This window comes from Dreissena polymorpha, chromosome 3 (genome assembly GCF_020536995.1).
Source record: "Dreissena polymorpha isolate Duluth1 chromosome 3, UMN_Dpol_1.0, whole genome shotgun sequence".
Classification (NCBI taxonomy): domain Eukaryota; kingdom Metazoa; phylum Mollusca; class Bivalvia; order Myida; family Dreissenidae; genus Dreissena; species Dreissena polymorpha.
In genome coordinates this window covers 91,585,476-91,601,193 of record NC_068357.1, presented here as the reverse complement: position 1 = coordinate 91,601,193, position 15,718 = coordinate 91,585,476, and the positions used below count along the sequence as shown (strand labels likewise).

The 15,718-nt window shown below is 34.3% G+C and overlaps 1 protein-coding gene across 2 annotated transcripts; it reads left to right on the top strand.

Moving 5' to 3' along the window:
• Window positions 1-126: 126 nt before the first annotated feature.
• LOC127875290 (maleylacetoacetate isomerase-like) lies at window positions 127-13,845 on the top strand. 2 transcript variants are annotated; one of them, XM_052420253.1, is made up of 8 exons: window positions 127-159; window positions 2,107-2,158; window positions 6,473-6,540; window positions 6,841-6,921; window positions 8,856-8,933; window positions 9,515-9,647; window positions 9,965-10,067; window positions 10,465-13,845. In XM_052420253.1, exons 1-8 carry the CDS (start codon window positions 148-150, stop codon window positions 10,592-10,594), a joined length of 657 nt encoding a protein of 218 aa, XP_052276213.1. In that variant the 5' UTR covers window positions 127-147; the 3' UTR covers window positions 10,595-13,845. The 2 variants fall into 2 exon arrangements, with proteins under 2 accessions (XP_052276213.1, XP_052276214.1); XM_052420254.1 differs by lacking the exon at window positions 2,107-2,158 and having other exon boundaries at window positions 140-159.
• Window positions 13,846-15,718: the final 1,873 nt, after the last annotated feature.

The window sequence follows — 15,718 nt, the reverse complement described above, 5'->3', positions numbered from 1 at the left end:
GAATATAAAATATGGCATGGAAACTAGTTAAATAATTTACCTTAACTCGATTTAAATACGAAAGTATATTTACTGAAAGATTAGATTATTCAAATGATGTGAAAGCAAAATTAATATTTTACGAATATTTTAAGACATTTGACTAAGATGGCATCCAAAGTGAGATCCCTTGACTTTTGTGCAAATAAAGCATGTTTTTAGATAAAGAAAGCAATGAGTAACGCCTTTCTCCATCAAAAACTGCTCAATGCACTTTTGTCATATGATTTAGACATACTTTATAGTCTGACATTATAGAAATATTAAGTAGCATTGTCGTTTATACTCTTGTGGTTGAAAATATAGAACAAGGTTACAAAACACTAGTTAATGATAGGTTACAACATACTAGAAATTTGCCAACTCAACTACATTAATTTTATTTAAAACATCCAAAATGTTATATGCATATTTGCATACCCAAAGTTATTTTAAATGTTAGTGTTTTATTTTGATAACTACTTGTCAGGTTCTTTGATATTTGAAGAAAATAATAATTTAAAATGTTTTAAATGGTTCTGAACTTCAATTGATAGCATAACCAGACATGCCCAAGAGTGTAGGACCTGACTGAAGTTTTTAATACAGGTCTGATTGAAAATGCTATGTTGCCGGTCCCAATGTCCATTAAATAATTAAAGAGCAAAATTGTATTTATTTAATTTTTATAGAAATAAAGCTCAAAAATAAAAGAGAGCTAAAATGAAATATGAAGAGTAAAAATTATGTTGTATTTTTGTTAATATTCTTGAAATGTTACTGCGCATGCACACTGAGCACTTCCTCCTATGCCAGTTAATATGTCTATACGGTTAAACAAAAACACGTTCTGCAACTCAAATTGTTGTAATTGGGGTATTAACAGTTCGTTCTCAATCAATTGTTCGCTTAATAGTGCTTTTTCATTGATTAATATATCTTTGAGTTAATATATCTTCTAGGCCAGTTTGTTGACATTTATAGTTTAATTAAGAGTTGTTATATAATTTTGCAACCTGAAAAATTTGTCATCAAAATTAAATACCAATAATAGCCTTGTGCTTTTAAAACTTAGTCTGTTAAATTATGCAATTGATATCCCCCATGTGGTCTGTTGTTTATGATGCTTCATTGATTCCTAACAAGTATAAATGTGATTGTTTTGGTAAAAATAATTTTATTAACATTCATCAGTCACTGTCACACTTAACTATCAGTATCTGAAAACATTTGTGGTAACAACAATTGTAAGAGCAATTTGAAAACCAGTAAATTTATACATTACAATTATTGAATTTTCTATTGAGAAATTGCATTATTTTAACTAATTTTGGGTTTCAATAATTTTCTTTATATTACTGCGATTGTGTTGTGATTGGTAAGTGTTCATTGTTCAGTGTTGTGTAGTTTATTTTCCATTTCATTTTTCCAATTATCATTATGTCAATAAATTTGAGTTGCTGACATGATGTTTCGGTCTTATAAATCCTAGTCCAGTCATGCAATTCAGGGGTTTTTCAGCACTGTCTGCGCCTCCGGAAAACGGAGGCAATTCCAAAGCAAACGGACCCGATCCCAAACCGAAATTATAAAAAAAATCCAAATTTCCAAAAATTTAATGTTTTTTTTTTAAGAATGAAGTGTCTTATACCTTGTGTGACTAACTAGTGTTTGTTTTGGTAAAAAAATATCTGCTTTAAGGTTCTGACTGTTATATATACAGTCCTTATCTCAGAGTGTAACTGTAATTGAAAAGCAAAACTGCAGTACTTGAATAAACGTTGAACATTCCCAATATTGCATCTGTTTATATAAAGACGACAAAATAACAAATAAAAACAAATTTATTTGTTAAACCACTGAATTATTTAAGCATGATAAATTCACAATTTTTTCCCAAATGAGCCGTTTCATCGAAGCAAAAATTCCCACAAAGAACAATTTTGTCAATAAAAAATTCCCAATTTTGTCAGACTCCTTTTCCCAAATAGGCAGAAAAACCCCTGCAATTTTTTTAAGTCCACAGGACCAAATGTGAAATACTTTTGGGAATGTCTGCATAACAGGAAATGTATTTTTCAATTTCAGCCAATCTTGTACTCGTACTTTAGAAGTTCTGCATCATGGAGAGTCAGAATTGGTATTAATGATTTTAGTTTAGTTTTAACATTTTTATCTAAATTGGATTGTGAAGAGATTTTGTATTCTTGTTCCTGGGAGCCAGGTCTCTTTTTCCTTGGAAAACATTTGAGAATACTTCCTAAGTGGGAAAATGACTCTAACATAAGAATCTGTGAAAATTGTAAGGCACTGACTTGTCCTGATGGACTAGTGCAGTCTTTAATATAGTGTTGTCCCCTGCTACCAAATCAGAGCTCTCAAAACAATATCAATTTCATGTCCTTCTAGACATATGTTTGGTTTTTCAAATAATGGCATGTGAATACTTGTTTAGTTGTCCTGTACCAAAATATATTCAAATAACTTCTCAGGACCTCACAAAATTGCTGCTGGAGCCAAAATGATATAAGTATCAAACATTTTTCTCATACATGTATCTTCTAAGTAAAAAAAGGTTTTGAATATGCCTTGCACATTTTTTTCATATCTTCTAATTTATAAAATAAAATAGGGGTATAAATATGCCTTACACATTCAGAATCAGTGCTTTTAATTTTGGACTTGCACAAATTCAATAAAGTGAGAAATCCATCAGCATTTTTTTGTGAAGCCAAACTTTGTGAATGGAACACATCTCTAAGGCGTACTTATGACCACATTTTATTTTTTTGCTTAGTATTTACTATTTTATATCTCATTTTAGTAAAGACAACAAAAATCCATGGAAAATATGACAGCTGTATTAATTGCATGCGCACTGTTGTATAACATTAACTTATCAAGCACAAGGTTACACAAAACTTGTTGATTAGCTTTTTTCACTCGCTGAGAGAGTTATTTTGGAACGAAACAGCAGCTTATTTTTAGCTCATCTATGCACAACGTGCTCATGTTGAGCTTTTGTGCTAGCCTTTTGTCCGTCGTCCGTTGTCCATTGTGCGACGTCAACTTTTGCCTTGTTCACTCTCTAGAGGCCACATTTATAGTCCAATCTTCATGAAATTTGGTCAGAAGATTGGTCTGAATGGTATCTTGGATGAGTTCGAAAATAATTATGTTTGCTTGAAAAAAATGGCTTCCAAGGGGCGGGGCATTTTTCCTTATATGGCTATAGTAAAATCTTGTTAACACTCGTAGAGGCCACATTTACTGTCCGATCTTCATGAAACTTGGTCAGAAGATTCATCCCGATAGTATCTTGGACGAGTTCAAAAATGATGCCGGTTGGTTGAAAAACATGGCTGCCAGGGTAGCGGGGCATTTTTCCTTATATGGCTATAGTAAAACCTTGTTAACACTCTAAAGGCCACATTTATTTTCCGATCTTCGTGAAACTTTGTCAGAAGATTTGTCCCAATGATATCTTGTTATCTCAGGTGAGCCACTTTGGGCCTCTCAGGCCCTCATGTCTTCATTTTTGGAATTTATTCAGCTGCCAATTGGGAATATTAGCAGTAAATTATAAAGAAGGGAAACCAATCAAGAAACCTTGAAGGAAATTTTCACAGATTTAGCAAAAAATCAGTTATTGTTATAAACTGGAAAAAAAATAAACTCAATAACAAAAATGATTCAAATCTTTTGAGAGCAACAAGTGATGTTCTAACCACTTGGCCATTCAGCTCTTTTTTGTTTTTAATGATGTTAGTTATACACATGATGACATCTTTTGTAAATTACCTTAAAAAAATGCACTTGTTTTGTAATGTTATCTAAGTTGGCTTATTACAGGGCATGTTTTCATCCATTTTTGAGACCAAACTATTTTCTTCAAAATAATTTTGTTAATCCCCTTTTTAGCTCACCTGTCACAAAGTGACATGCTGAGCTTATGTGACCGTGTGATGTCCGGCGTCCGTTGTGTGTGCGTGTGTGTGTGCGTCCGTCAACGATTTGCTTGTGTAGACAGTAGAGGTCACAGTTCTCATCCAATCTTTATGAAATTTGGTCAGAATGTTTATCTTGATGAAATCTGGGTTGAGATTGTATTTGGGTCATCTGGGGTCAAAAACTAGGTCACTAGGTCAAAAACTAGGTCACATAATAGGTCAAATAATAGAAAAACCTTGTGTAGACAATAGAAGTCGCAGTTTTTATCCAATCTTTATGAAATTTGGTCAGAATGTTTATCTTGATGAAATCTGGGTCTTGGGTCAAAAACTAGGTCACTAGGTCAAAAACTAGGTCAAATAATAGAAAAACCTTGTGTAGACAGTAGAGGTCACAGTTTTCATCCAATCTTAATGAAATTTGGTCAGAATGTTAATCTTGATGAAATCTGGGTTGGGATTGTATTTGGGTCATCTAGGGTCAAAAACTAGGTCACTAGGTCAAAAACTAGGTCAAATAATAGAAAACCTTGTGTAGACAGTAGAGGTCACAGTTTTCATCCAATCTTTATGAAATTTGGTCAGAATGTTTATCTTGATAAAATCTGGGTTGGGATTGTATTTGGGTCATCTGGGGTCAAAAGCTAGGTCACTAGGTCAAAAACTAGGTCAAATAATAGAAAAACCTTTTGTTGACAATAGAAGTCACAGTTTTCATCCAATCTTTATGAAATTTGGTCAGAATGTTTATCTTGATGAAATCTGGGTTGGGATTGTATTTGGGTCATCTGAGGTCAAAAACTAGGTCACGAGGTCAAATAGTAGAAAAACAGTCAACAATTTGTTTGTGTAGACAGTAGAGGTCACAGTTTTCATCCAATCTTAATGAAATTTGGTCAGAATGTTTATCTTGATGAAATCTGGGTTGGGATTGTATTTGGGTCATATGGGGTCAAAAACTAGGTCAATAGGTCAAAAACTAGGTCACCAGGTCAAATAATAGAAAAACCTTGTATAGACCCAGGGCCCTTCATCTATCAAATCTGCCGCCGAATTTCGGCGGCAGTCCCCCACCTGAAAAGTATACTTTTTTCCCCTTTTGGGGGGAAAAATTCCCCCTAAAAAAAAAAAAAAAGTATTTTTTGTTTTTGTTTTTTATAGAAAGATGTGTCTCATGATTATTATATCTCAATTCTATTTCAATTTAATATTTTCAAACATACTAAATTATGAAAAATGCAATGAATATAGTGCAAACATGTACAAATGAAATAATGAGAGAGTAAGCAAAAAATTCCCCCAAAAAGGGAAACGCCGCTAAAATTCCCCCTCCTAAGGGCTGCGGACCCCTTCCCCCAAAGTAGTGTGAGGGCCCTGAGACCAGAGCTCCAGATAAGGGTCGTATTTTCGTAATTACGAATTATTTTCAAGTCCGTTACGTATTTATTTTAAAATCTTGTCGTACCATTAAGAATTACAAAATCAAGTTACGAATATTATTTTTACATCGGTTCGTATCGATTTTTATTGAGTTCTTTTCGCGGATTAAAGATATTTGCGGTGCTTATATAGAATGGTTATCGGGTTTGTTTGACAAAGCGCATTTTTTCCAATAAAAGCGGCGTATACAGTCTATCTGTCAAAAAACAATGGCGGCGCCCAGAGAGTGTCATTACAAACTGCAAAGCGTCCAAAAACACGCTTTTAACATATTGTACGCAAAGTGAGCCGAAGTTAAATGTTTAGAAAGACATTATAGAAAATATCTTATGCGATGTTGTATGTTCAGTTGCCGACACAGTCGGAAAAGCTAAACAAAAACGCGACACGACGGGTCCAAACTTAAACACACAAAAAAAACATTGAACGAGTGGAAGGGACAAGTCCTGTGGCTAATCGTTGAATAGATTGAAGGGGAGACCCGTTTTAAATGTGAAATATGTAAAAACTCATCTAAGGCATGCAATCTAAACACAGTTTGGGCATATGAAGGTATTGGAAAAATAAAATTGTATAATACTGAAAAGACACTGTTGAACTCGTATAAATAAAGTTGCTAGTATGTTTATTTTGATTTTTTTTGCATGAAAATAACCATTATTATTTATTTTTAGGTCATTCAGAAAAAATAAGAATTATTTTCCAAAACTTAGTAGTAACATTAAGAATAAAATTTCAGAGTTAAGAATTCTTTTTGAAAATCTGGTAGTAATTTAAGAATTTCACAAAACCTTATCTGGAGCTCTGTAGACAATAGAGGTCACAGTTTTCATCCAATCTTTATGAAATTTAGTCAGAATGTTTATCTTGATGAAATCTGGGTTGGGATTGTATTTGGTTAGTCAGGTGAGAGATTCAGGGCCATCATGACCCTCTTGTTTTTAAATCTGATTTTCTGAATTGAAGTCAAATTAAGTGTCAGACATAAAATACCCTTAAAGTCTAATGTGTCTTTTTCATGTTTATATTTGAACACTATCATGATGAAGTTCTTTTAATTTCAGTTCTTGCGATGAAGGGCATAGACTATGAATACAGAGCTGTTAATCTCATAAAGGATGGAGGGATGCAGGTAATTGATTTGTTCAATCAAACAATTATGAATCTTCCAAAATATCTTAAATGAAAAAGATGTACAAAGTATAAAGTCCCTTCAGGAATGGAAAGATTAAAAATATTGCTTTTCTAAGATAGATACATGACTTGATTTATTGGCAAACTCCTATATCACATGTTTCAAACCAATTAGTGTTGCAAAACAGAGTGGTGAAAAGCATGGTATGTGGTATTCTCACATTATTCCTCCTGAACAAAGGCCTTGTTGGTCACATAAATAGCAGATGTCAATCCAGAAATTTATGTTGTTTTCCAGAAAACAGAGGAGTTCAAGGCGATGAATCCCATGGGACAGGTTCCTGTATTTGTAGTGGGAGATGTGGCTCTGTCTCAGTCAGTGAGTATTTCCTTCATGTGTCTGTGCACTCTGCTTCCTATTTAAGCCTCACTCTGGTAAAGCTGGCTTAATGCATGTGTGTAAAGTGTCTTACCAGATTAGCCTGTGCATTCGGCATAAACAAACCTGGGACCACACTTTCTGTCTGAACTGGATTTTTATGTCCCCCACTAAAGTAGTGGGGGACATATTGTTTTTGCCCTGTGTGTTGGTCTGTCTGTTGGTCTGTCTGTTGGTCTGTCTGTTTGCGCCAACTTTAACATTTTGCAATAACTTTTGCTATATTGAAGATAGCAACTTCATATTTGGCATGCATGTGCATCTCATGAAGCTGCACATTTTGAGTGGTGAAAGGTTAAGGTCAAGGTCATCCTTCAAGGTCAGAGGTCAAATATATGTGGCCAAAATCGCTCATTTTATGAATACTTTTGCAATATTGAAGATAGCAACTTGATATTTGGCATGCATGTGTATCTCATGGGGCAGCACATTTTGAGTGGTGAAAGGTCAAGGTCAAGGTCATCCTTCAAGGTCAGGATCAAATATATGTGGCCCAAATCGCTTATTTTATAAATACTTTTGCAATATTGAAGATAGCATCTTGATATTTGGCATGCATGTGCATCTCATTGAGCTGCACATTTTGAGTGGTGAAAGGTCAAGGTCATCCTTCAAGGTCAGAGGTCAAATATATGTGGCCCAAATCGCTTATTTTATGAATACTTTTGCAATATTGAAGATAGCAACTTGATATTTGGCATGCATGTGTATCTCACGGAGCTGCACATTTTGAGTGGTGAAATGTCAAGGTCAAGGTCATCCTTCACAAGGTCAAGGTCATCCTACAAGGTCAAACATCATATAGGGGGACATTGTGTTTCACAAACACATCTTGTTGGTAAGAAGAGACTGCCTGTAAATGAAAATTTAATTAAATCAGAAAATATTGTCCTTGATTAGCCTGTGCTTTAAACCCAGTTTTCTCAGAACAAGGCTCATTTATGTCTAGTCAAAACATTGTGTTATTATGTAAATATTATATTAAGAACATTCCATAGACATATGGAAGTGCTCCATCGTTTGATTGAGATTTCTTCCAGATCCATGAGAGAACTATAATAGTCATATTCTGTACATGGTGGATGTGGATGTTGAAAAATTACAACAGTTGCAAAATTATCATCAAACAGACTGTATTCCAGGATAAAAACTCAATATTAAGAAAGGAGGGAAGATATATTTTAAACAAGAGCTGTCTCCATCGGAAGACATATGTCCCCGAAAAATGTTTTTTCGAAACCTAAACGCAGATTTCGAAACCTAAACGTGGACCCTAAGGACAAGGTCAAAGGGGTCAAAATTTGTGTGCGTATGGAAAGGCCTTGTTCATATACACATGCATACCAAATATGAAGGTTACATCTGAAGGGACATAGAAGTTATGAGCATTTTTCGAAACCTAAAGGCCAAAGTGTGACGGACAGGCAGACAGACAGCATACGGCCAGTGTGACTGCTATATGCCACACTACTGGGGGCATAAAAATCCAGTTTAGGATGAAAGATTTGTATCATGTTCATTGTATTAGCTCAGCGTTTTCGGAGAAAACCCGAGGTATTGTCATAGCCAGCTCGGCGTCCGACGCCCGCATCGTGCTAAAACCTTAACATTTTGTTAAGGTTTTGAACATTGGCTCTAAAATCAAATTGCTTACACCTACAACTTTGAAACTTAATATGTAGATGCACATTGATGAATTCTACACGCCACACCCATTTTGTGGGTCACTAGGTCAAAGGTCAAGGTCATTATGACCTTAAAAAAAAAAAAAATAATTCGGACAAGCTTTCATTTATTCAAAACTGCACCTGTAGCAGAGCGTGGCACCCTTTATGCGGTGCTCTTGTTTAAATTGTTATGTGTGTGTATTCCAGATGGCAATCATAGACTATCTTGAAGATCTGTACCCTATTCCATCAATCAATCCAAAAGACCCCATCAAGAAAGCACAGGTAATCATGGAGACAAGAGCACAAGAGTAAAAGTGTATTCCACAATTTTCATCAATGTGACAACCAAACTGGCATTTATGTTTCAATCAATTTACTTATTAAAGTCAGGTTGTCATATTCAATATAGTTTTATTATACATATATGAATCTACCTTATATCTTACCTCATACAGTATTGTTGTTTTGCATTGGCTTAGCCAAGTCACCTGCTGACGTTGTATTGTCCCATATAAGGATAGTAGCTTTTCATGTTAGGTCAGTAACGCTACATGACATCATGGAAGTAACAGTGGGGGGGGGGGTAATCTCTTTACAAACAAGAATGCGACATCCATGCCGAGACAGCAATTTTCCGCTGTTTATATCCTATTAATATTCGCTCTATAAATCAACTTTTTTTGCTGCAAAATTTTTAGCTCGTCACAAAATTACAGATCCCACTAAGAAAATTTGCAGCGAGTAAAGTCGAGATAAAGAGCGAATATTTATATGAAATAATACGCTTATCACTTCTTGTTGATATGCATTAAGCCCAGTTTTCCCAGAACTAGGCTAACTTTTCTATCATTCCTGTTACCAAGGCGCGTGCCCTGGCAGAACTTGTAACGTCAGGTATCCAGCCTATACAGAACCTCTCGGTCCTGCAAAAAGTGTCGGAGAGCCAGGAGGGCAGGGCCGAATGGGCCCGATTCTGGATTGACAAGGGATTCAGAGGTACTTGTCCTTGACTGTTGTACTACTTGGATTGAAACTTTCTCAGCTTGTATTGATCTTTTGCGGGATCTTTTGCATTGTTGGGAAAAGTGATTAAGTATGCGAAGATTTATATGTCCAAGATTTTCTTTCGCTACTTAAGAAAAAAAATATGTTGATTAACTGCGATGTGACTTTTTTATAATTATAAAATACTGTGTTGGTCAAGATGTTTAAAGAAAAAATGAAAATACAAATAACTTAAATTTTCATTAAACACAAAAAATAACGTATGTACATATTTATACCAAATAATCGCAGTACTTCTTTTTGGACAGCTTATGAGGAGTTGGTACAGAGGACTGCAGGAAAGTACTCTGTTGGAGATGAGGTGACCATTGCAGATGTGTGCCTTGTTCCTCAGCTATACAATGCCAACAGGTGAGCCATGTTGTGATATACAATGCCAACATGTGAGCCATGTTGTGATATACAATGCCAACAGGTGAGCCATGTTGTTCATTTGTCAACATTATACTTTTTTCACCAACTATTTATATGTTGTAAAGCATTTCCATTTCTATAAATATAAATGTATATAGTAAGCAAACATGAATGTACTGGTCATAATTGTGGTGTGTAATTTCAGCAATACATTTTAATTCATCTTTTATTCTTTGCTGGTGAGTAGTGTATACATTTACAAAATGTATTCTAGATAAACATTATATAAAGATTTACCTCAAAGATGTTTGTCTCTATTTCAATACCTACCAGTAATACATGTAACATTATTGAATATTTCATTCATCTGTTGTATTGTGACTGGATTGAACAGGTTTAACGTGGACATGAGCCGATTCCCAACAATCACACGCATCATCGTAGAGCTGTCAAAGCTGGACGCATTCAAGGCGGCTGCACCAGAGGTCCAGCCAGACACCCCAGAGGAACTGAAAGCCAAATAGTTTGGAATTAACTCCTCTTTAAGCAAGCCTTGCTCTTTGTAAACAAGGCTAAATGCATGTGCATAAAGTGTCGTCCCAGAGAATCAGCCTAGACTAGTTTTTTTATCAGAAGAGATTTCATTGAAACGAAAAATCTATATAAGTGTTGTCCCTGATTAGTATTGACTACATGGGTAATCTGGGACAACTCATGCATTTAGCCCAGTTTTCTCAGAACAGGGCGTAATAGGATATCACTTAATTACCTTGCTTCCGTTGTCAGGCATTCCATCAACCTGAATTTGTTCTATTATGTTGATGTCATGTTGTGTTAAAAACAGTTTAATTTTCGTCAGATTTCTTAAAGAAAACTGACAACGAATGCAGAAAAAGAACTTTTAAAGGGGCCTTTTCACCTTTAGGTAAATTTACAAAATTAAAAAAAAAGTATTTTCAGATTCGCAAATTTTCATGTTAGTTATGATATTTGTGAGGAAAAAGTACTACTAAACATTTGCATTTATCAATATAAAGCATTTAATGACAAACTTCAATACATGCCAAAATCTGTGAAAAGGCCCCATTAATGATACAATATATATATATTACACAATAAAAGTTTACCAAAATTTTTTTTTTTAATTTGTTCCTTTTTTGGATAAAAAATCTTTGTATACTAGTCTATAGAATTAAAGGGTAAATGTTTACAATTATGCAAGGATTACTATCTTAGCATTTTTATATTTTGTTAAATATTTAATATATAGTGTCAGACACATACATTAATGCCCTACCAAGTCTGGTTTGCAGTATTTGCATCGAATGACATTGTAGGATTGTTCAGTAATTCTTTTGCTTGGTACATTATAATTTTTGAGTGCTTATACAAAATGTAACTCTATGAGCATATCAGTGTTTAGTTACTAGTCAGAGAGAGATAAATTTAAACAGATGTTTATTATTATCCATAATAGACAGGCATAGTGATATAAAATTGATAGGTGTGTTTGTGTGTATGAATGATTCTGTAGGATTTAAGCATAGGGCAGTAATTCTTTCGCTTGTAACATTAGACTTTAATGGGAGCTATAACTTTTTGAGCATATCAGTGTTTAGTTACCCAGCAGAGATATATGTATATAAACAGATGTCAATTGTTTATTATTATCCCTAAAAGTAAGGCAGAGGGTTATAGAAATAATAGGCCTGCATTGTGTGCTTGCTTCTATTGGTCACACTCTTCTGTGTGATACCTTTTGCATGTGATTTGAAGAAACCTTGAGGGCATATTTTAAACATTTTTGCAATTTATTCATTTTGTATGAGTTATTGTTCTGTTTGTTTAAAATTACCTGTGAAAACTTCTTTTAATTACTGCTCCTAAATTGTGCATGCAATTCTCGCCAAACTGTTATAGAATAATTAACTCCAAGTACTTTACCACATATTGTCAAGTTTATATGATTGCATTTTTCACCTTCATTTTTTAGTTACAAAATGCAGTTTTTCTTCTCTTTTTTTCTCCTAAAATTCAATTGCAAATTCTTTCTTTAAACTTTGGACACCAAGCCTCCCCTTGCTCTGTCTGTTACAGCTTCTTGCTATAATTATAATAACATGATGCTCTTTCTTAAATCAAAAACTCCAAAGGGAAAGATCTAGGGTCTCAAAAGGTAACAGGATGCTGCTCTGGCGACATTTTTGTAATTTTACTTATTCCAAGGAATGTTATGTAAATGCTAACACTTAGAGGTTTTCTATAATTATGTATCATTTAGCATTAAAATTGTACATAAATATATCAAATTTTACATTAATTTTATATTTCCTTTGCCAACTCAAAAGGAAAAGCACCGGGAAGCAGAAAAGAGCAGGACGCAGCACCCTTCTATTTTACTTTTCATCTTTCTCTAGGTCTTATGTTTCCTTTTTTACTTTCAGATTTTGTTTACTTTTATTGGCTCGGCTGTTTTCGGAGAAAACCCGAGGTATTGTCATAGCCAGCTCGTTGTGTCCTGTGTGTCGTTGTGTCGTCCACCGTCCGCGTCGGGCTAAAACCTTAACATTTTGTCAAGGTTTTGAACATTTTGGTTCTTAAATCAAAGTGCTTCTACCTACAACTTTGAAACTTCATATGTAGCTGCACCTTGATGAGTTCTACACGCCACACCCTTATTTGGATCACTAGGTCAAAGGTCAAGGTCACTCTGACCTCTAAAAAAAATAATTCTGACAAGCTTTCATTTATTAAAAAGTGCACCCGCAGCCGAGCGTTGGCACCCATTATGGGGTGCTCTTGTTTGTGTGATCTTTTTAAAATGATTAAAGTTGGTTAATTTTGGTGTCTTAATGATTATGTATATGTAATGTCATGGTGAAATTAATTAACAATTGCTCAGATGATTATGTGTAACTGCTATGCAACGTTTTGCCATTTTATGTATATGATGGTTAAATTGTTACATATGTTATGATTGTGTTTTTGATAAAGAAGTATATTTTTAATAATTTATATATCTATATGTTTGATTATTGGTTCAAACCATGTGAAGAAATGCTAGGGCTTGCTTTATATAATAAATATGTTTTAAACATATAAATTGTTATGTTGCACATTATTAGGTACCAATGTGTTTAAAAATACATGTACTTTCGTGTTTAGATAATATAGCTTGGTGTAATGCAACTGCTGTCTTAAAGGGGCCTTTTCACAGATTTTTGCATGTTTTGAAGTTTGTCATTAAATGGTTTGTATTGATAATTGTAAACGTTGGAAATAAAAAGATCCAATGAAAAATCAAGAATAAAATAAAAAAAGAAAAGAAAACAGTAACCCTCAACTGTGCTCGAACCACTGACCCCTGGAGTCCTGGAGTAAAAGTATGTACCATTTAGACCGCTCGGCCATCCGCGCTCACACAATGTACAAAATATTTTATACTTTATATAAGCAATCCTCGTAGGTTCACAAAATATAACGACAACAACAGAACGTTCCAAATGATTCAATCGTTTCGCGTTGCAACGCTTTATCACTTTCAGGTTTTTAAATCGTTAAAAAATGCATATATTTGCTATTTTAGAGCATGGTAAATGTTCAGTATTACTGTTTCCACACAAATACCATAACTAAAACGAAAATTTGCGAATCTGAAACAACTGTTTTTGACTTTGTCATACCAAAACGTGAAAAGGCCCCTTTAAGAAGTTATTTCGTAATTGTGTTTGAATTGTAAATGCTGAAGAATGTGATAATGCAAGTAATCAACTTAGTTAAGTTACTATGGTCTTTCCCTCTTCAATTAATTCACACTTACTCGTATTCAAGGATTTGATGACACATAGGATCATTATAGGGATGTGACGAAAATGATTACAGTTATGTGATGAAAATTATGATGATGCAGTTATGACAATGATGATAGTGATGCTGGTGTTGATAAAAAGATAAATGTTACAACAACTGTGGAACGTCTGCAATACGACAAAATGGGACATCCTATGAAGAGATATGTGATCAATATAATTAAAAATCTTGTAATTAAAGGGGTGTGATTTAAGAACCACCGCAGGGAAGGAAAATGCCTTAACACCCTTTCAAGGTTCAACTAAACTCTTCATTTCTACATAGATCCATCAAAGTTAAGAACTATTTGTAAACTTAAATTGATATTGAAAGGGAGGAAATCAGCTGAAAGGAGGAAAAAAACACACCCCTGTCAGTAAATTTAGTTTAATAAATAACATGTAAATTTAAATAACTGTGTTTATTAAAAATCAATATAACTCGGCCAGAAAAATCCCCGACCACAATGGGGATGGAACCAGGGACCACATGGTTCCAAATCAGGCAGTCACTCTTCCTCATCACTATAAAAGCTAGCTCATATAGCAAGGCAGTTTACATGAAAGTTCTCCTTGTTCCTAACCCTGCTACACTCACCCCCTCCATTTGTGATATTCTTCCGCTAATTACCTACTGCCACAACGTATGAGGGAGGTCTTACACACATGGTGTTTTTTTACGTTGGACGCAAATGTAAGCCAGCCAGAAAAATCACAACCACAATGGGGATTGAACCCAGGACCTCCCGATTCTAAATCAGGCAGCCTTTACTGCGCAGCTATAAAGCTAGCTCATATAGTAAGGCAGTATATAAGTTCTCCTCATACCCAACCATGCTACATTTTAGGAAAACATTCTATAACTCTACCAACTTTCTACAATCATTAAATTGTTATAGTGTAACATGTTATTTTTCTGCATTACACATGTACATACATGCAGCCTCATACACATGCTCACTCAAATGCTCTCACTCGTAGATACTTCTGCGAAAGCACATATTTCATAAAAATCGTTACAACCAAATGAAATTTAGTATTTTTGTAATTTTAATGTGCATTTTATTCGTACATTTAGATAAAAGTTAGGTGAATTAATCATCTGTTAATATATGAAATTCGTGTGAGTAACTTCTCTATAATTTATCATTTATTATATTTACAAAGACATCATGCAAAAATTGGGTTGATCTGTGATTTAGCTGAATAATAAAACAATCTTTAAGGGTTCTTTTCACAGATGTTTTGAACAAGGACCTATACAAACATGTTTGGATAGCAGCACCCTGTTTTGTACAAAGCCAACCTGGTCTATCGGAAAATCACGAAAGCGGGGCGTAGATGGGTTATGGAGGTTTCGGTAAATGACAAGTTCGGTAAATTGATTTATAGAGTAAAAGCCGTGGAGGTTTCGGTAAATTGATTTTATAGAGGAAGTATACCTACAACGAGGTGTTAATGACACCTATTATCGGCTTACAATAACATTAGGGGCATTTATTTGCAAACTGTGGATTAATTTTGATGTACATTAATTGAGTTGTTTGGCACTAATTAAATTATCTGTTTAAATGTACGATGTTTGCAAAGTGTTATTATTAATTATCCAGGCTTGCAACCTATTAATATTCTAATCGATGGAGGTAAATTATATATTAAGGTCATGATCGTTTTGTATTTTATATATGTTTTTAAACAATTAGTTGATAAAAACCTCATGTTCATGTAATGGTAAAGTTTCGGTGGTTTAAAATACTAAGATCAAATATGTTTGTTTCGTATGTAAATAAATTTCTCGCT

Bases quoted from the DNA above. Each gene is read 5' to 3' on its own strand.
- LOC127875290 (XM_052420253.1), top strand. The intron at 8,934-9,514 runs GTAATCATGGAG...CCTGTTACCAAG, and splicing joins ACCCCATCAAGAAAGCACAG to GCGCGTGCCCTGGCAGAACT. The intron at 9,648-9,964 runs GTACTTGTCCTT...CTTTTTGGACAG, and splicing joins GATTGACAAGGGATTCAGAG to CTTATGAGGAGTTGGTACAG.